The sequence below is a fragment of the Bos indicus x Bos taurus genome, chromosome 10 (genome assembly GCF_003369695.1).
Source record: "Bos indicus x Bos taurus breed Angus x Brahman F1 hybrid chromosome 10, Bos_hybrid_MaternalHap_v2.0, whole genome shotgun sequence".
NCBI lineage: Eukaryota > Metazoa > Chordata > Mammalia > Artiodactyla > Bovidae > Bos > Bos indicus x Bos taurus.
The window spans coordinates 80838506-80859439 of record NC_040085.1 but is presented as its reverse complement, the minus strand read 5'-3'; the positions used below and the strand labels follow the sequence as shown (position 1 = coordinate 80859439).

Below are 20934 nucleotides of genomic sequence, written 5' to 3'. Positions count from 1 at the left end.
AGTACTACCCATGAGTTAGGTTCTGAGGCAGCAAAGGATACTGCCTCCAAAGAGCTCACTGTTCATTAAAGGAGAGAGCTATCTGAACAAACACAAATAACTGTGTGGCGAATGAAATGGCATGCCTCTGAGAGAAGTGGCATTTACACTGAGCCTGGACAAACGTATATAGTTACATATAGTGTTGTTGTTGTTCAGTCAGTAAGTCATGTCCAACTCTTTGTGATCCCCTGGACTGCAGCAGGCCAGGCTTCCCTATCTCCCACAGTTTGCTCAAATTCATGTCCATGGAGTCAGTGATGCCATCCAACCATCTCATCCTCTGTCGCCACCTTCTCCCTTCCTTAATCTTTCCCAGCATCAGGATCTTTTCCAATGAGTTGGGTCTTTGCATCAGGTGGCCAAAGTACTGGAGCTTCAGCTTCAGCATCAGTCCTTCCAATGAATATTCAGGATTGACTTCCTTAAGGATTGACTGGTTTGATCTCTTTGCTGTCCAAGGGACTATCAAGAGTCTTCTCCAGCTTCACAATTCGAAAGCATCAATTCTTTGGTGCTCAGCCTGTGAGAGGTCCAACTCCCAAATCCATACACGACTACTGGTAAAGCCATAGCTTTGACTAGATGGATCTTTGCCAGCAAAGAGATGCCTCTGCTTTTTAATGCACTGACGAGCTTTGCCATAGTTTTTCTTCTAAGGAGCAAGTGTCTTTTAATTTCACGGCTGCAGTCACCATCTGCAGTGATTTCGGAGCCCATGAAAAAAAAAATCTGCCACTGTTTCCACGTTTTCCCCATCCATTTGCCATGAAACGATGGGACCAGATACCATCTTAGTTTTTTGAATGTTGAGTTTTAAGCCAGTTTTTTCACTCTCCTCTTTCACCTTCATCAAGAGGATCTTTAGTTCCTCATTGCTTTCTGCCATAAGGGTGGTATGATCTGCATATCTGAAGTTTATATTTCTCCAGGCAATCTTGATTCCAGCTTGTGCTACAGCCAGCCCATCATTTCATATGATGTACTCTGCATATAAGTTAAAAAAGCAGGTGACAAAATAGAGCCTCGACATACTCAGTTCCCAATTTTGAACCAGTCCATTGTTCCATGTCCGGTCCCAACTGTTGCTTCTTGAGCTGCATACAGGTTTCTCAGGAAGCAGGTAAGGTGGTCTGGTATTTCCATCTCTTTAAGAATTTTCCTCAGTTTGTTGTGATCCACACAGTCAAAGGCTTTAGCATAGTCAATGAAGCAGAAGTAGATGCTTTTCTGAAATTCCCTTGTTTTTTCTATGATCCAACGGATATTGGCAATTTGATCTCTGGTTCCTCTGCCTTTTCTAAATCCAGCTTGTACATCTGAAAGTTCTCGGTTCATGTTCTGTTGACTGGGGAACGTTTCCCAAGAGAAGATAGCATAAATTAAGGAACAGAGACTAAGAAAATTCTGGATGAACTGCACAAAAACCTCTGTCATGGGAAGGAGACAGGTTGGAGAAGTAATCTGGAGCCAGATTCTACATAAAGGCTTTGAATAACATTTAATAGCTGGGGCTTCCCTTTGAAGATAACAGGATTCCATTCAAGATTCTTGAGCAAAGGAGCATCATTATCAGACTGGTGGTTTAGAAAGATTCCTTTAGAACAAAGACTAGGGTGAATAGAGGAGAATGGCTGGGAGACCATTTAGGAGGTAACTGTAGTGATCCAGTCCAGAGATAATTAAGTCCTTAAGCAGAACAGTAGATGTGAAACAGAGAAGATACATATCAGAGAAATTATAGAGTCAGACTCAACAAGAACTGGCAACAACTGCCCTGACATAGAATGAGGAAACAGAAAAGCTGATAAACTAAAGGCTCTGTACCAAAGCCCCTAGGACAAGTGCAGTGTCACTGATACAGAGGGGAAAAGGGGAGAAGAACAGATAAGTATTAGATATACTGAACATTTTCTGAGTATTTTCAAAACATGCTTAAAAAGTACATTGAATATTCTGGGTTCTTGCAATACAATTGGATGGAGATGTCTAGCAGGCAGTTGGAAATCTGGACATGACACTCAGAAAACAGGTTCAAACTAAAGACATATATTTGGGAGCAATCTGCAGACCAGTACTAGATGAAGCTATAGGAAGAGGAAATCTACCCAAGGGGAGGCACTACAGAGAGGCATAAAGTTCAGGTGAGCTCTGGAATTCAGATGCATGTTGAAGGATACCTGTGAGAACAGGGGGAAACAGATGCCCAGGCCGCACCCCCTTCTTTAATCAGAAAGACTCTGCTGTTGTCAGTTTACACATTTCAGGCCTAAATACCAGTGGGTTTTTAAAAATGTGGAAAGTGGAGTCTAGTTTTTTGGGGGGACGTATAGGATCAGCTCTCAAAGGAATTACCCAAGGGCTGGAGAAGCTAAGGGGAGTTTTCAGGAAGGAGGCGGTCAATAATAGTGCCATGTACTAAAAGAGAATGAGGATTAATAACAGGTGACTGAAGCTGGCAATCCCAAGGTCATCAGTGACCTTTGAGAGTTACTGTTTTGTTTAGTCGGTCAGTCATGTCTGACTCTTTTGCGACCCCCATGGACTGTAGCCTGCCAGGCTCCTCTGTTCTTGGGATTTCCCAGGCAAGAATATTGGAGTGGGTTGCCATTTCCTTCTCCAGGGAATCTTCCCAACCCAGGGATTGAACCCATGTCTTTTGCAATGGCAGGTGGATTCTTTGCCACTGAGCCACCTGGGAAGGCCTCTGAGAAAGAGTCAAAATGGTAAGAGATTAAAAAAAAAGGTTATTTTAGAACAAGGGACCATCAGTAGGTCAACGACCTAAGGAAAATCTGGGGTTTAAAGCCTGAAGAGACACAGAAGAGCTAGGGAAGTGATAGGATCAACTGGTACTATGACTCAGAGCAGGGAGGCACAAGGGTCCAGGAGACTTGGTTTTGACACTGTCATTACTCCACTTGACACAGAAGAAAATTAAGGCACAGGGAATTTAAATAACTTGTCCAAAGTCTCACTGACCCAAGGGCTTCTGTTTTTTCCATGTACCCTTTTCAGTTTCTAGAAATGGAGAAAAGGGAAGTATATGACACAAAGAAGCACAACTTTTCTACCCAGAAAAATACAGACCCAAAGAAGCTACACTTAGGGGAAAAAAATTACAAAATCAGAACACAAATGGACAATAGTTCAAACGTGTCAGATACGGTCAGGAGGCAGGAAGAGCATTTCCGGTACTGAATGCCCAAGCGTGTGATAACTGGGGGCCGCTGGCGTCAATCCTGGAAAACACCTGTAACCACGTCAAAAAATTGTGCTTCCTCTCTGCCAGCTTCACCTTCAAATAGCAATTTCTGAAATTGAGATCTACTCCAGGTCCACCCTGGACCCTGAAGAAATGAGCAGGATCACAATGGAAACTGCTGAAGCAGAAGAAATGATCAAAGAACTCCTTGAGTGCAAACGGATGGGTAAGCGGTGTGAGCCAACGTTCTCGACCTGGGCGGACACCCTTCTCTAGGACTAGGCGGGAAAGGGGCAGGGTGAGGAATGAAAGTAAAAAGACATTGAATGCTTTTTCGTTTCTCCTCTCCATCTAAATGAAAAATGGAGAAGTAAAAAGCATCTCCTCCCTCCCATGTATCTGTCAGCATATTTCCAGGAGGCCTGGCCACAGCCCGGGCACTGGCTGGCCGGGAACAGAGCCTGACACAGCACATTCGCTAGCACCGGAGCCTCGCCTGGGTGGTCGGCTGTTATTCCTTTGATTAAACTCCCAGGCTGGAAGAGCTGGAGCTGCTCCTAGTGATAGCTGGTCCTGCAATCTCACACTGGCCCGCACAGAGAGGCCAGTGCTCCCTCTGTCTCCCAGCCTCCCTCTCCTCACTGCAGAGCTGGGCTCCTTTGCCACACTCTTCTGTTCACTGACAGTGGTAACCACAGAGGGCTGCTTCTGTGTGTGCAGAGGGCTGCAGTTGTAAAGCACACCTCTCCTGGCACGGGGGTGAGGAAAAGACAGTGAGATCTCATAGTCAAGCTGCTACTCCAGCATCACGCTATCAGCTACCTACCACAGGGCTCTCTCCCCAACCAGTGAAAGATGCTTTTAGAGCACCCTGCTTTCAGGGATGTACGCACTCATTTCCAAAGGATCCCAGCCCCCAAAGATAACCAGCTTCTCATGTGTCAAGGGAAAGAACTAAATCTGACCTTCTCTCTGCTCAGATTTGTTAGGCTGAATAATCCTAGATGCAGAATATGTAACTCTAGTTTCCAAGCATATGCAAACACTTCCAAAGTGGCCACGGTGGCCACTTCATGGTGGCAGGGCAAATTCAATATTCTTGTATGCTCTAGGCTATAAATAAGCTTAAATCATAGCAGAAATAGTAAAAGTAGTTACAAGATAAATGAAGTCCTGTTTTTAGACAAATAAATTTGTTAAGAATCTAGCCTCTAATGGAAATGATGGGCAACTCAAAGTTTTATAATCAAATTTGTAGGTTGTCTGAGTACTTTGCTTTCTTTTCTTTTGGCTAATTCACTGTTCTTCAGCATCTTCACCAGCGAGCAGGGAGGAAAACGGAATGCCATTGCTTCATCCTGCAACCCATCCTCCTCCCAGCTACCTAAGTGAGACAGTTAAAAGGCAAGGCCCATTTGTCTCTGTGGCTCCTGGTCATTGTTGAGATAAAGAGCCGAGTTCCTTCACAGGTCATTCAAAGCGCTCCTTGAATCAGCCCTTGTCTTCTCCTCCGGCGTCCGTTTCAGCTGCTTTCTGCTGACTCCCTATGCTCCAACATTGCTAACCACCAGCTTCCTGGTTCTCCAGTACACACATGCAAGCTTTTCTTTTGGAGCCTGCCCCACCCTTCTTCTGCCACCCACCTGCCTACCCTTAAGATTCAGTGTAGGGGTAATCTCTTCCAAGAAGGCGGCTTTGGCACTCCCACTCCCACCCACATGCTGGGTTAGGTACCCTCTGGTGGCTTTGTTATTCCCTAGAAACCTCGGTGCATATCCCATGCAGTACATTCCGTAACACATTCTATCATGTATTATGTGGCCGTTTCCCATTCCACACTGTGAGTTACTTCACACTGAGATCTATTGTCTTGTATCATCCCTATGGCTTAGCATTAAGGTTTGGAACACTCCTAAGACTGTAACAAAATGTTTTTGAATGAATGAGTTAAAAGAATGCATTTGAATAAAAAGTTTTATGGAAAATGCAACTAAAAGCTTTAATGGGCAAGTAGCTGAAACCATAGACAAAATAAAGGAACTCTTTTACAGAAATTCCCTCAAATTTCAATTTTTCAGGGGAGGGGAGCCATGCCACATAGCATGCAGGATCTTAGTTACCTGACCAGAGAATGAATCCATGCTCCCTGTGACAGAAGTACAGTCTCAACTGCTGGACTGCCAGGCAAGCCCCAAATTTCAATTTTTTTAATACTCATCTTCCAAAATAGCATGAAAATTTAAAATCAGCATACCTTACTTAGTGGAAGATCTCTTGACGCTTTGCCAAGAAAAGTAATATAGAGATATATATCAGGGCTTATGGAATATAATACTTTGGCCACCTGATGCAAAGAGCTGACTCAATGGAAAAGACCCTGATGCTGGGAAAGACTGAAGGCAGATGCTGGGAAAGATTGATGGCAACAGGAGGAGGGGGGCAACAGAGGATGAGATGGTTAGATAGCATCATCGACTCAATGGACTTGAGTTTGAGCAAACTCTAGGAGATAGTGAAGGACGGGGGAGCCTGTGTGCTGCAGTTCACGGGGTCACAAAGAGTAGGACACGACTTAGCAACTGAGCAACAACATGGCATATAATTCAAGCAAGACCCACAGGAAAATCCACAGCTTTAAATTAAAAAAAAAAAAAGGAGAGGAAATGAGTGAAAATAAGGGAAGTACTCAATTCAAGAAATTGGGAGGAAATACCAAAAACTATAGAATGCAGAAGGAAGTTAGCAAAGATAAAACAAGAAGATAACCAATTAAAAAACTATAACAGAAAGAATATATCCTATAGAACAGGGATGGAGCAAAGAAAATATTCATGAAAAAAAGCACAGACGCAAAACAGGAATTGAAAGTAAGAAACTAATGACAGATAAGAGGAAATTAGAAACATTTGAAGGAATTACTGTACACAGAGTTGCTTCTGGTGAGCTGAGCTAAAGGTTCACACCCCAAGTCCGGAGAGGAGAGTGGACCTTTCAGCACATTCTGACTGGAGGCGCGCCTCTCACCAGAACCACAGACATCTTATCACTTGCCTCAGTGAATAAGCAACCAAGGCACTTTGTTTCAAACACAGCTAGGAGCAAAAGGAAATGGCTAGTAAACAGATGTTCCAGGGCTCATATTAAGTCATTACAACATGTTATTATTTACCAGGAAAAGAACAATAGAAGAATTCCCCAAATTCCAAATTAAGGAATTACTTTCTCTTAGGAGAAATAACACAAATAACATATAACTTGAACTTTTCAACAGCAACATTCATTTTGGTAACACAATGTTTTATCCAAAAACTGACTTCAAATCAAATCACAAACCTTTAGTTATTAAGAGCCTTCTACAGTTTTGAAAGAGCGATCCTTTCCAAGCATACAGCATTTAGACTTTACAGAAAGGTTTTTGCATACTGCCTTCATGACCTTGTTGTATTTTCCCCATCAACAAATAAAGACCGTGAGGTGTACAGAATTTGAGTGAATTGCCCAAGATCACACAGCTAGTAGAAGAAGGCAAAAAAAAGTCAGCCACTGTTTCCCCATCTATTTGCCATGAAGTGATGGGACCAGATGCCATGATCTTCGTTTTCTGAATGTGAAGCTTTAAGCCAACTTTTTCACTCTCCTCTTTCACTTTCATCAAGAGGCTTTTTAGTTCCTCTTCACTTTCTGCCATAAGGGTGGTGTTATCTGCATATCTGAGGTTATTGCTATTTCTCCCGGCAATCTTGATTCCAGCTTGTGCTTCTTCTAGCCCAGCATTTCTCATGATGTACTCTGCATAGAAGTTAAATAAGCAGGGTGATAATATACAGCCTTGACATATTCCTTTTCCTATTTGGAATCAGTCTGTTGTTCCATGTCCAGTTCTAACTGTTGCTTCCTGACCTGCATACAGATTTCTCAAGAGACAGGTCAGGTGGTCTGGTATTCCTATCTCTTTCAGAATTTTCCACAGTTGATTGTGATCCACACAGTCAAAGGCTTTGGCATAGTCAATAAAGCAGAAATAGATGTTTTTCTGGAACTCTCATGCTTTTTCGATGATCCAGCAGATGTTGGCAATTTGATCTCTGGTTCCTCTGCCTTGTCTAAAACCAGCTTGAACATCTGGAAGTTCAAGGTTCATGTATTGCTGAAGACTGGCTTAGAGAATTTTGAGCGTTACCTTACTAACGTGTGAGATGAATACAATTGTGTGGTAGTTTGAGCATTCTTTGGCATTGCCTTTCTTTGGGATTGGAATGAAAACTGACCTTTTCCAGTCCTGTGGCCACTGTTGAGTTTTCCAAATTTGCTGGCATATTGAGTGCAGCACTTTCATAGCATCATCTTTTAGAATTTGAAATAGCTCCACTGGAATTTCATCACCTCCACTAGCTTTGTTCTTAGTGATGCTTTCTAAGGCCCACTGGACTTTGGACTCCAGGATGTCTGGCTCTAGGTGACTGATCACAGCATCATGATTAGCTGGGTCATGAAGATCTTTTTTGCACAGTTCTGTGTATTCTTGCCACCTCTTCTTAACATCTTCTGCTTCTGTTAGGTCCATACCATTTCTGTCCTTTATCGAGCCCATCTTTCATGAAATGTTCCCTTGGTATGTCTAATTTTCTTGAAGAGATCTCTAGTCTTTCCCATTCTATTGTTTTCCTCTATTTCTTTGCAGTGATCACTGAGGAGGGCTTTCTTATCTCTCCTTGCTATTCTTTGGAATTCTGCATTCAAATGGGTATATCTTTCCTTTTCTCCTTTGCTTTTAGTGTCTCTTCTTTTCACAGCTATTTGTAAGGCCGCCTCAGACAGCCATTTTGCTTTTTTGCATTTCTTTTTCTTGGGGGTGGTCTTGCTCCCTGTCTCCTGTACGATGTAATGAACCTCCGTCCATATAGTTCATCAGGCACTCTGTCTATCAGATCTAGGCCCATCGATCTGTTTCTCACTCCCACTGATAATCCTAAGGACTTTGATTTAGGTCGCAACTGAGGTCTAGCGCGTCTAGCTGCTCATTAAAATTAGAAACATGCTCCAGGCCATGACCCAGTAAGAGCAGTGTCGCGGGTCACCGGTCCTTCCCCTCCTCATAGCCTCTGCACATTTCACAGTTCCTTCTCATTCTCTTTTCTTTTCACATCATTCTGTCACTAAAATCTAACTATTAATTACTTTCAAGTCTCAACACTGCCTGTACAAGATTCTTCACTTTCTAATTCACATTAGGCTTTTTACCTACTCCCTTTCAACTATTAGAGATTTGAAAAAGAAAATTCATTACAACCTCACACTCTGAGATGAGGCGGAAGTAAAGCTTGAATTATGGCCCATAATTTTACACAGAGAAGTAGGGCACCACCAGGGAGCAGTGTGTTGCCTGCTTTTAACATGCACTTGAAGTAGTCTATGGCTTCACTTTTTTCCTAGATTTGATTATCAGTAGAGGATTGTCAGGCTTTCCAGGTCATGCTAGTGGTAAAGAACCTGCCTGCCAGTGCAAGAGACGTAAGAGACGTGGATTCGATCCCCTGGAGGAGAGCATGGCAACGGACTCCAGTATTCTTGCCTGGGGAATCCCATGGACAGAGGAGCCTGGCAGACAGATTACAACGGGGTCGCAAAGAGTGAGACATGACTGAAGTAAATTAGCACAGCACAGCACACAGCACAGAGAGCTGTCACCAATTAAAGAATATGACACTATGAAGATGCAGAAAACTATAACTTTGGACTTGAATTATAATAATTCCTTTGGAGGATTTTGATGCCATTTTGTATTAAGAAAAAGGAAAAAATATGGCTTCTGCTTCCAGTTAAATACCATAGAGATAATCAGCAAGAAGGGCTAAAAGAATCCTATAGTTCTTAACTTTACTGTGTTGTAAAGCTAGTCAACATACATACAACGTAAAAGTCAAAATCCCAGTATCCATCAAGCTTGCTGGATGACCTTGATTATATCACTCTTTTAGCCTCAGTTTCCCCCATCTGTAAAATGGGGAGAATGATATGGTTTGAAATAACTCATTAATCAGTGCCCAGAAAACATCCTGACATCAAGAGATGAAAGGTAGTACAGTTAAAAAAGTAAAAGGTAATGTTATGGCATTCTGGTAAAAAGATTTCTAAGACTACAACTCATTGGCAATTTTTACCAATGAAATAAGTTATTTTTAAAGATCGTTTAACAGTGTATTTACAACTGAACATTCGAGTTTATTTGTCCACGAAATAGGTATATCACAGCTAGCAGCAGACTTAACTTTGCAATACCTGTGACAGAAATCCTTCCTTTAAAGCCGAAGAGGAACACTTTTAGCTAACATTCTTTAGCTCAAAAAACCAGTGAACATTCATTCAATAAGCATCAGCATATGGGCATTAGTAAAGACAGGAATGGCAGAGAACCATGGAGTTAACCCTATCCACTGGTTAAAAGCTCCATGACACCCCAAACTGCCATACCTGCTGGGTGAGGAGGCTGATGTGAGTGGATGGAGAATACTGCCTGGCTGCCTGCTTCTCGGCCAGCCGCTGAAGTTCGGCCGTAACCATACTTGGGTTGTATCGTTTGCTGTATGAAGAGCCATCTTCTCCCTCCTTTTGGGTTCTGGCCACTCCTGAATGCTGCTTGTTTGGATGGCATGAACCTGCTAAAGAGAAAAGCTTTCATCCACTTAGGAAAAAAAGATTAGAAAAACTTAGGATGATGACAACCAATAGGTAGTTCACTGAATCCCAGGGATCTTTGACAACAAGAGGAGCAAGGAACTATCTTCAAAAGCTCACAAAAGTAAACGCATACCCTTATTATACCCGAGGATCTCTTCCTATCACCAATTTGTTACAAGCATCCATAACTATGTTTTTGTATAATATGAATCCTTCACAAAAAAAGGATTTTCATCATATGTAGTGGGGAATAATTGATCCTAAAATGAATGAATATAAAAAGTGCAGCCTTGAAAATCGTTGTGATTCTTGCTTTTCTTGTTATGTGACAGTACTTGTCAGTAGTCTGTTGAGCCCACTGTCAAATCATCCACACCGCAGCCCACCAGGCTCCTCTGTCCAAGGGATTCTCCAGGCAAGAATACTGGAACGGGCTGCCACGGCCTCCGCCAGGGGAGCTTCCCACCCCAGGCACTGAACCTGCATATCTTACACTGGTAGGTGGGTCTTTACCACCAGCACCACCTGGGAAGCCCCACAATCCTCCTTACAAAGCTCAAAAAGGAAAAGAAGGATAAAAGCAAAACTGAATTTATTTAGAAAAACAGTAATAATCCTATATCATCAAATTTCAACTGATTTCTCTTTCAGATTTCAGTTTCTTCTTTCAACTATAATATCAGAGAAATCTATTGTTTTTGAGCACTGAAATTTTGGCAAAAAGAAATTATTTAATTAAAAATCAAGGTTCATATTTGTTCTATGGTAAGTCACACAATCCATTATAAAAAAATTAAAAAGTCAGAAAAGTGGAAACACTAATGTGTTTCCTTTCTGTCTTATTAGTGCTTATATAACCATGCTCATCCTTGTATATACAATTTGATGACACTGCTTTATTATATTATTTGACACATATAAAATACTATCTACAATAGATGTAGAAGTTATAAAACATATAATGAACTGACTACCTAAGTCATATTAACATGCATCAACCCATGGGTTCCTTCTCATTCTTAATCTCCCCTTATCATTCATCCCCTTCTTTTTTTAAATAGTTTTATTCTTCACTTCTGTGTGTGTAGGCATACTTAAAATACAGTTAATTTTGCTTGTTTTTGAGCTCTATAAAAATGGTATCTTACTGTAGTAGTTTCCTGGGACTTGTTTTTGTTAATACCATACTTCTAATATTTATCCTTTCTCAGTACAGGTGAAATTCATTAACTTTACATGGTGCTTGGTATTCCATTTTGGAAATACACTACAACTTATTTTTCTATTTCCTCATTGATGGTTATTTTGGTTACTCCAAGCTTATTGCTATTGTCAACAGTTCAGTTGTGAACACTCTTGCATACATGTCCTAGGGCATGTGTAGAAGAACTTCTCTTCTGTATGTGGCTAGAAGTTGAGTCAGAGAGTATAAGAATTTACAAATTCATGTGATAATAACAAACGGTATATTTTACACTACCACAAACAAAATACAAGGCTTCCTGCTGATCAGTATCCCCTCCAACACTTAGTATTGTCAAATATCTTAATTCTTCCCTCTTTTAAGAGGGTGGAAGGTCTCACTGTAGCTTTCACTTATATTCATCTGATTAATAACGATGTTGAGCACATTATCTCTTTTGCGATAGCATTATTGGGTTGTCTTTTTTTCTTTCTGAAGGAGGCTTGCTTATGTTTTTACTTTTGTTTCCTACCATAAGTTATTAAAGATGGTCTAATCTATCCTAGAGTCTAAAGTTTGCATCTGAGATTGATTATATGGATTGTATGAGGCAGGGATGTAATTTCACTTTTGATCCTGTTTGGATAACCAGTTGTCCCAGCACCATTTATTGAAAAATGCATCCTTTTCCGTCTGTCATATATCCAAGTTTCATCTATCTGTGATTGTTTCCAACTTTCTATTCTGCTTCACTGGTCACTCTGCACCTTTTCCAATACTGCATTTTCTTAATCATCATATCTTCATATTCTTATCAAGATATTCGTCCACCATTTTTCCTTCTTCAGTAGGTTCTCACTACCCTTGGTCTTTTGCCTTTCCAGTATCGTTTTAGATGAGCCTTGTCAAGTACAATGCAGCTGTTGAGATTTTGGTTGGGATTGTATTGAATTCAGAGACGAATTTGATGAAAACATTTATGATATTAAGTCTTTCCATCCATGCACAGTCTATTTATATATTTATTTATGTTTTCTCTGTCTCTCAACAAAGTCTTACAAAACTTCTTTATAAGTCTTTCCTAAATTTATGCCTAGACAGCTTATAGTCTTCATGTAAATGATTTTTTAAAAACTTCGTTTTTGTGGTGATATGGTTGTACAGCAGTGTGAATGTACTTAATGCCCCTGTACACTGAAACATAGACAAAATGGTAAATTTTATATTATGTATGTCTCTGTTGTTGTTTAGTCACTCAGTCACGTCTAGCTCTTTGCAACCCCATGGACTGCAGCACGCCAGGCATCCCTATCCTTCACCATCTCCTGGAGCTTACTCAAACTCGTGTCCACTGAGGCAGCTATGCCACCCAAACATCTTGCCCTCTGTCATCCCCTTCTCCTCCTGCTTTCAGTCTTTCTCAGCATCAGGGTCTTTTCTAAAAAGTCAGCTAACAGATTTTTAATATTGATCTTAGAGCCATCTATACTGCTAAAATAATTATTTCTAATGTATCGATAGCTTATTTTCAGTTTTCTATATAGATAACATATAATCTGTAAATAAATAAGTAAATTTTAATTCCTGCCTTTTGATGCTTATGTTTTTAATTTCTTGTCTGTTACGCTGGATCCTGACCTCCAGTAAAACACTGAATAGAAGCAAAGCTAGTAGGCATTCTCTTCTCTCTCTTAAAGGGAATGCGTTCAGTATCTCCCCATTTATATTAACATCTATGGTGAGATTTGGTGGATACCCTTTTTAATGAGGATTTCCTTCTTTTCCTAGTATGCTGAGAGTTATTATCATGAATGAGTATAGAATTTTACCAAATTCTTTTCCTACATCTACTAAAATGATGAATACAGTTTTTCTCCTTTAATCTGCTGATGTGACAAATGACATTTATAGATTTTCTACTGTTTTAAACCCTCTAGTATTCCCAGGATAAACTTGTTCATGGGACCTTATCTTTTTCACTTGTTGCAGGATGTGGTTGGCTCATATTTTGATTAGAATTTTTGCATTTGTGTTCATAAATGATTCTAGTCTGTAATTTCCCTGATACTGTCCATAACTGGTTTTGTTATCAAGATTAAACTAGCCATACAGAATGATTTAAGGATAATTATTTCTTTTCCATGTTCTATGACAAGTTTAAGATTGGAATTATCACTCCCTTGAAAGACTGTCAACATTCATCTATAAAATCATCTGGGGCTCAAGTTTTCCTTGTGAAAATTATTGTATAAGTTATGTTAATAGTTACAATATCATTCAGGCTTTCTTTGCTTCTTGAGCCAATTTTTCTTATGGTATACTTTTGGTGGCATTATCCATTTCGTGTAGATTTTCAATTTTATTGGAACACAGTAGTTAACAGTATTCTAATATTTTTTTCACCCAAGCTAATTTGTATTTTCTGTGTGCTTTTCATTCTTCATATCATTTATCCATGTCTTCTCTCTTTTCCTGATCAATCTCACCAAAGGTTGCTCCACCACCTTAGGCTTTTCAAAGAATTTTTGGCTTTGATATTTTCTCTACTTTATTTTTAAAATCTGTAATTTTTACTTTTGTCTTTGCTGTTTAATATATCTTTTCTCTTTCTCCTTTATTTAGATTTATAATATTGCTGTTTTTATAACATCTGAGATCAGATATTTAGCCTTCCTTTTCAAAAATAAGTATTTTAGGTAGTAAATGTCCCTCCAAATACTGTTTTTCATTGCCCTCCACACATTTAAATATGGAAGTTTTTTCATTATCTTTCAACTCTAAAACTTTTACATTTATTTCCATTATGATATCTTCAAACCCTCTTTCTTTGCTGACTTATAAAATTTCTTTATCTATTAGTAATAGAAATCATTGGAAATCTCCCACTAACATAGTGGATTTACAGATTCCTCATGCAGGTGTATCAATTTTTGTTTTACTTATTTGGAGGTTATTTTGTTAGGTGCAGTTAGAACTATTATTTTTCTGCTGAACCAGACTTTCTGTTTTATGTAATTACTCTCTGTATCTGTGAAGAAAATTTTATCTCTTAAAGCCTAATATAAGTTAATATATACTAAGTTAGGGCTTCCCTTGTGGCTCAGCTGGTAAAGAATCCAGCTGCAATGCAGGAGACCTGGGTTTGATCCCTGGGTTGGGAAGATCCCCTGGAGAAGGGAAAGGCTACCCACTCCAGTATTCTGGTCTGGAGAATTCCATGACTGTATAGTTCATGGAGTTGCAAAGAGTCAGACATGACTGAGCAACGGTCACTTTCACGCTAAGTAAACAGCATATATTAATATAGCTATACCACTTTTTTCTGGTTGGTGTTCTGAGAATTATTATCATGAATGAGTACAGAATTTTATCAAATTCTTTTTCTGCATCTACTGAAATGATGAATACAGTTTGGGAATGAGGTTAAGATATTATTTAAACTTAGACTTTTTGGCATTTCTTTCTTCATCCTTTTACTTTCAACCATTCGATGTCCTTATTTTTACAAGCGTCTTTCTTTGCTAAACAACATATAGTTGGATTAAAAAAAATCAATCTGACACTAACAAGTTCAGTCCATTTATATTCATTTGATTCTTCATATATTAGGACTTGGTTTACCATCTTCAAGCTTCCATTTCTTGCATTTTCTAAGCTCTGTGTTTTCTGTGCTTCTATGTCTATAGGTGTTTCCCCAGGCCCAATTCTTTGTCTTCCCAAATGTTTAAGTTTTCATATTTTAATTTTTTCAGTGGTGACCCCTGAAACATGATACAGCATATATATCATGAAAAAGTCTAAATAATATTTTAACCTCATTGCCAAACTATTCAATCACTACAGAAAAATTTGACTCCAATCACCTATAGGCTATTATTGTAGTCAACTATATATTATTATCTATATATTATTGTCCACTACTGTTTAAGCCATTCAGAGTATGGTTTTTGACCACAGTGGAAATAAGCTAAAAGGCAATTACAAAAAACAGAAAATGCCAACTATGTGAAATTAAACAATAAAAACAATCCATGGGTCAAGAAAAATCACAATGGAAATTAGGAAATATTTTCAAACTGACTAGCTTCTTCCGTTCCTTACCATTCTCTGGGAAATGTATGAAAAAGAAAGGTTTAAAAAAGAAGTTCTAATGATAACACAAGGTATTGGAGGCATTGACCTTACTGAATTTCTTTCACACAGGAGAAAATCAGAACATAATTGATTATTATTATATTGATTTTAGAAGATTAAACCATAAGAATAATCACTCAGAATTAGCAGAAATACACATATTTGTACATATTTATATTTATGACATTAAAATAGACCATTTAGTATCTCTGATTCAAATTTCATATTATAATATCCATTTCATTTGAAATCGGATACCAGTTAAATATATGCTGGCTACTTATTCAGGACATGGAAGCAACTTAAATCTCTACCAACATAGGAATGGATAAAGAAGATGTGGTACAAATATACAATGGAATATTACTCAGGCATAAAGAAGAAGAAAACTGGGTCATTTGTAGAGATGTGGATGGACCTAGAGATTGTCATACAGAGCGAAGTTAAGTCAGAAAGAGAAAAACAAATATATATCATATATTAACACATACATGAGGAATCTAGAAAAATGGTATGGATGATCTTATTTGAAAAACAGAAGCAGGGAAACAGATGTAGAGAAGAAATGTTTGGACATCAAAGTGGGGAAGAGGGGATGGGATAAATTGGGAGATTGGGATTGACATATATACACTGCTATGTATAAAACAGATAACTAACTAGAACCTAGTGTACAGCACAGGGAGCTCTACCTAATGCTCTCTGATGACCTACATTAGAAGGGAATCTTTTTAAAAGAGAGTGGATATATGTATATATATGACTGATTCACTTTGCTGCACAGCAGAAACTAATACAACATTGTAAAGCAACTATATTCCAATAAAAATTAAATAAAGGAAAATAGAAGTATATATTGGCTATTTCTAATGCCACAGTAATGAAGACAACGTGGTACTGGCGTAAGTACAGATACATAGATTAGTGGAGCAGAACTGAGATTCCAGAAGTAAACGCTTACATTTGAGATTAAATGATTTTTCACAAGAGTGCCATGACAATTCAACAGGGAAATAATACTCTTTCAACACATAGTGCTGGGACAACTAAGTATTCACACGCAAAAGAATGATGTTAAGACCTTTATGCCACACCATGTAAAAAATTCTATCAAAATGGATAAAAGACCTAAAAAAACAGACATCTTTGTGACCTTGGGTTAGGCAATAGTTTTTCAGATATGATATCAAATGCACAAGCAACAAAAGAGAAAATAAATTAGATTTCATCAAGATTAAAAACTTTTGTGCATCAAGAAAATGAAATGACAAACAACAGAATGAGAGAAAACACTTCTAAATCAAGCACCTGGCAAGGGACTTGTACCCAGAATATATAAAGAACACTTACAACTCAACAACAAAAAGACAGATATCACAATTATCTCTTGACCACGCTGTAAGCTCCCAGGAAACAGAAGCCCTATTTTATTCATCTCTTTATCTTCAGTACCTAAAAGAAAGCGCTGCATTTTCTTATCAGTAAATGAATGTCACTTGACCAAATGCAAGACTTTTCCTTAGTCACAGCCTGCATCCCTTTATCTTTCAAAAGAAAAAGCAAAGGGAAGAGATGACATTCTGTGTTTATTGGGGCTGGGGAGGAGCTGACATTGTGGACTCCCTTTCATTTTCTCACTCACCTGCCTTTGCTGAAGAGGGACGAGACAGTTTCTGGCTATAGATGTGTGCAGCACTTTGGAAAGAGGAAAAGGGGCCAATGGTGTAACTGCCTGATCGACAGCGTGGCAGGCCAGCGGGGCTTGGTACGTTCTGTGTCCCAGGATGCATGGAGAGAGGAGCACTCTCAGGGACTGTGCTCAGTAAAACTGCTGGCTGGTGAGGCATGCTGGGGATAGCTGGAGGGATCTGAGATAGACAATGGTGGCCTGGCCCTGGTGAGAGGTCAGGGGTGGTAACAATAGATGACAAGTGGGTGTTGGGAATTTTCTGCAGAAGGGTAGCAGCAGGACCAGAGAAAGAAGTAGAAGAATTGGTATAGATTAATTTAGCCTCTTTTTCTGCTGAAGTGGTAAATCCTATTAAAATAAAAACAAACAAACAAAAACAGATCATGTTAGGAAAAGCTAACACATAGTCTCTATATGTAAACATGAACATTTTTAAACATCTAACCTTAGCATGAAACAGATACCATGAAAAATACAAATTTTAATGAGCAGCCATCATGAACTTAATGAATTTTGCCCACTGAGACAATCTGGCATTAGAAATAGTTCATTTCTAGTCCTTGTTAAAAGCTGGCATTGCAACTACCTCCATCAACCGGAACAGATGTTTTATAAACGTCAGGGCATCAGGACAAAGTTTCTGGTAATGAGAGCTAACTCCTCTCCCTCTGATTTTCACCCTTCTAGAAACAAGTGCTCAGAATTTTAAACATTAAGAAAGTAAAAAATTCCTTGGAAAGATGTTAATAGGTTATTGGTAGATAAAAGGAAATTCTAACAGAGAAGGAAAAACAAAGAAAAATGAGCTTTCTGGAGTAACGCTGCATGCCCTAAAATCATTTAATATCTGATGAGTTTTCTTTTTTATTAAGAGATTTATCTGAGAGTAACAAATTTATGCAGGTTTGAAGTCACTCACGAGATAATTTATCAGAGTGAATTTCTGTTGTCTGTTGCTGTTTGGGCTGCTTTATTTTCACTTCTTCCATCGTTTCAGGATGATCTGAAATAAATAAATACTGAGCTGAGGTTCTGTCACTAATCAAACACTAGAGCACCACTCTACACATAATTTTGTTTCCAGAATATAACGCAACTAGTAATCAGTGCCAAGAACTATTGCATTTCTCACTGCACTTTTCCAAGGATGGCCATGTCCATATCCCTGTTGAGTGGGACACCAAGCAAATGATTCCAAACTAGCCTAGCTAGCCCAAAGCCCAGCTCCAGCTGACCAAACCAGGGAAAGATATGGAAAGCCAGGGCAGCGATCCATGGACTGCCAACAAACTAGGACCTGCCTGGGAAAGACAGTGAGGGCGGTAAAGGGGCTCCCCTAGGTGGCGCTAGTGGCCAAGAACCCGCCTGCTAACGCGGGCCATGTAAGAGACACGGGTTTGCAAGATTTCCTGGACGAGGGCATGGCAATCCACTCCAGTATTCTTGCCTGGAGAATCCCATGGACAGAGAAGCCTGGTGGATTATGGTCCATAGGGTCACAAAGAGTCAGACACAACTGAAACGAGTTAGCATGAATGCCAGGGCAGTAAGATGCCTCTGTCAAGAATTCAAATTTGCAGAACTAAGGGACTAAACTGGTTGGTGGTACACACTGGAGCAAACAAGTCACAACACATACGGACAGGGAACTGCCAAGAGATGAAAATAACAGCCCCAGTATTTGTTGGCATGATATCTGAATATCACAACAGCTCTGTATCTTAATCTCAGTTTTCCTTGAATAAGTTGAGTGAATTTGCTTATTAATCAGCATATTCAATAAGAAAGTCATTCTAGTAACATAAATTTCCACTGTAATAAATCAGGTTTTCTTTTCCTACTACAGAATTTTGAAACAGAACAGCCAGAGCTAATCATATATACTTAGAGAAATAGTCCCAAAATCTTTTCTCAGGGCCAAGTTCATACAAACACTTAAGAAAGGCCATTTTACAGATCATCTTTCAGAATGAAAGAATAAGGACATATGAATTCTCTTCTTTCCACCACTATCAGCAGTGGTAATACTGTCACACACTTGTTGGCTCATGTTTGAAACAAGAACAAATACTATCAAATGTCATAATGTTGTTCCCTTGATTGAGGCCTTCCTACTGCCTGCCCAGAGTTAATCTTCATTGGAATTGCTAGGTATAAATGTTACAGTAAGTCTCCTACAGACAAACCTTCAAGTTGCAAACTTTCAAAGATGCGAACATGCCCCTGTATGCCAGCTGCTGTACAGTTGTTTAGTTGCTAAGTCATGGCCAACTCTTTCGAGACCCCATGGCCTGTAGTCTGCCAGGCTCCTCTGTCCATGAGATTTCCCTGGCAAGAGTCCTGGAGTGGTTTGCCATTTCCTATTCCAGGGGATCTTCCCGACCCAGAGATCCAGCCTGCATTTCCTGCATTGTCAAGCGGACTCTTTACCACTGAGTCACCAAGGAAGCCCTGTTGTACAGTACTGTGCTTTTTCAAGGCACTGAACTATAAGATTAGAAATGCTTTATTTTTTGTGTTTGTTTTCTATGTGTTATTTGTGTGAAAAGTATTATAAACCTATTATGGTACTTAGTTGGGAACCTAGGCTAACTTTGTTGGACTTACAAATAAAATTGGATTTATGAACACGCTCTCAGACTGGAATTCATTCGTTATGTAGGGGACTAACTATATTACATAAAGGTAGTCCTTAACACATGAACCCCAGAATCTCTGAGGATCCACCTGTACAAACAGGTGCTGCTAGTACCTGTTGTCAGGGCTTCCCCAACAGTGCCAGGGGAGAAGTTACTATCTGAATGCCAAGCTAGGACCTCACCTCCCTAGGTTAGTACACAGTTCCCCTTCCATTACAAAAACTCCTCAGTCTCCCTTTCCTAACACTGTCATAGGATCTTTTCAGAGATTCTATCAACCTTCTTCCTGAATTTACTCATACGACTTCATCAAGCAGACAATAAATATTATAAAGTCAAGAACTGTGACGGTCCTGGTTCCCGCTCTCTCTAGCAACTACTATTATCATAACGTCTGACACTTAATAGGTGTCTATTTTAAAATATGTAAAAGGAATGAATGAAAACATGAATAAACTAGCTTTAGAACTTAGATTAGGAAAGCTCAAAGAAGAGGGTGGACTCAGAAGGATTTTTGCTAATATAATACTTCAATTATACAGTGAGCTAGACAAGCTTTTAGACTAGCCCCTGCAGCTAATCAGTTTTGAAAACATTAACACTGCTTCCTCAGGAAAACGTACCCTACATTTTAGATGATCAATTGTCTTGGCTCTTTCCACATTAGGCTATGATCACCTTAAGAGTAGCAAAGAAGTCTACATCTCTGAATCTAGTGGTTAGCATACTACAAAATTAGTATATTGATTATCTGTGTCTTATGCTCCCATCTAGATTTTAAATGCATCTTATACTTGAAGCACAAGCTTTGTTTATAACTGAGTGTTGCTGTTATTTTTTTTTAGATCATATGACATGGGCTGGATAGTTTGGTCCACGTCAGTTTCAAAATCCCCAATCCTGGAGTTCCCCAACAGTGAGAAATTTTTGAAATGTTGTGGGAACACTGGGTTATCACAATGACTGAAGGAAGACAGTAGCATTTAGGGCTTGTGACTAAGGATATGAGACATCCCACCAGGTATGTGGGAATAATCCCTCACAACAAAGAATTCTCATACCCCAAATGCAAATGGTGATAAGCTGGAGGAAGCAAAAGAAACGTAAGGAGAGTGAGAAGTAATCATCAGGAGAAGCAGAAGAACGGAGATTAAGAGCACAAGCTCTGAGTCAGGAAGACTAAAGTTTGGATTCCTGCTCCATTGGACAGTGCTGGGCGCCCCTGAGCAAGTCACTCCACCTCTTTCAGCTCTGTTTCCTCATCCGTAGAGAAGTTTTATAATAGCACCTACTCCATAAAAAATAAGATCATGTCCAATAGACAGTAACATGAGTTCTCACAAAATGTTAGCTGTTATTAGCTTGT

At 39.4% G+C, this 20934-nt stretch overlaps 1 protein-coding gene across 15 annotated transcripts in view; it reads right to left on the bottom strand.

The window, feature by feature from the left end:
- The window catches only part of TTLL5 (tubulin tyrosine ligase like 5), a 317823-nt gene that overhangs the window by 177116 nt on the left and 119773 nt on the right, over positions 1 to 20934 (bottom strand). For 7 of the 15 annotated variants that reach the window (XM_027552476.1, XM_027552477.1, XM_027552475.1 and 4 more), the window contains 3 exons: positions 17849 to 17932; positions 16882 to 17277; positions 9716 to 9903 (listed from right to left, as the gene is read on the bottom strand). In XM_027552476.1, coding sequence (XP_027408277.1) covers positions 9716 to 9903; positions 16882 to 17277; positions 17849 to 17932 — 668 coding nt within the window. Of the gene's footprint in view, positions 1 to 9715; positions 9904 to 16873; positions 17278 to 17848; positions 17933 to 20934 lie in introns of those variants that run through there. The other 8 variants (XM_027552486.1, XM_027552478.1, XM_027552480.1 and 5 more) reach the window with 4 other exon arrangements.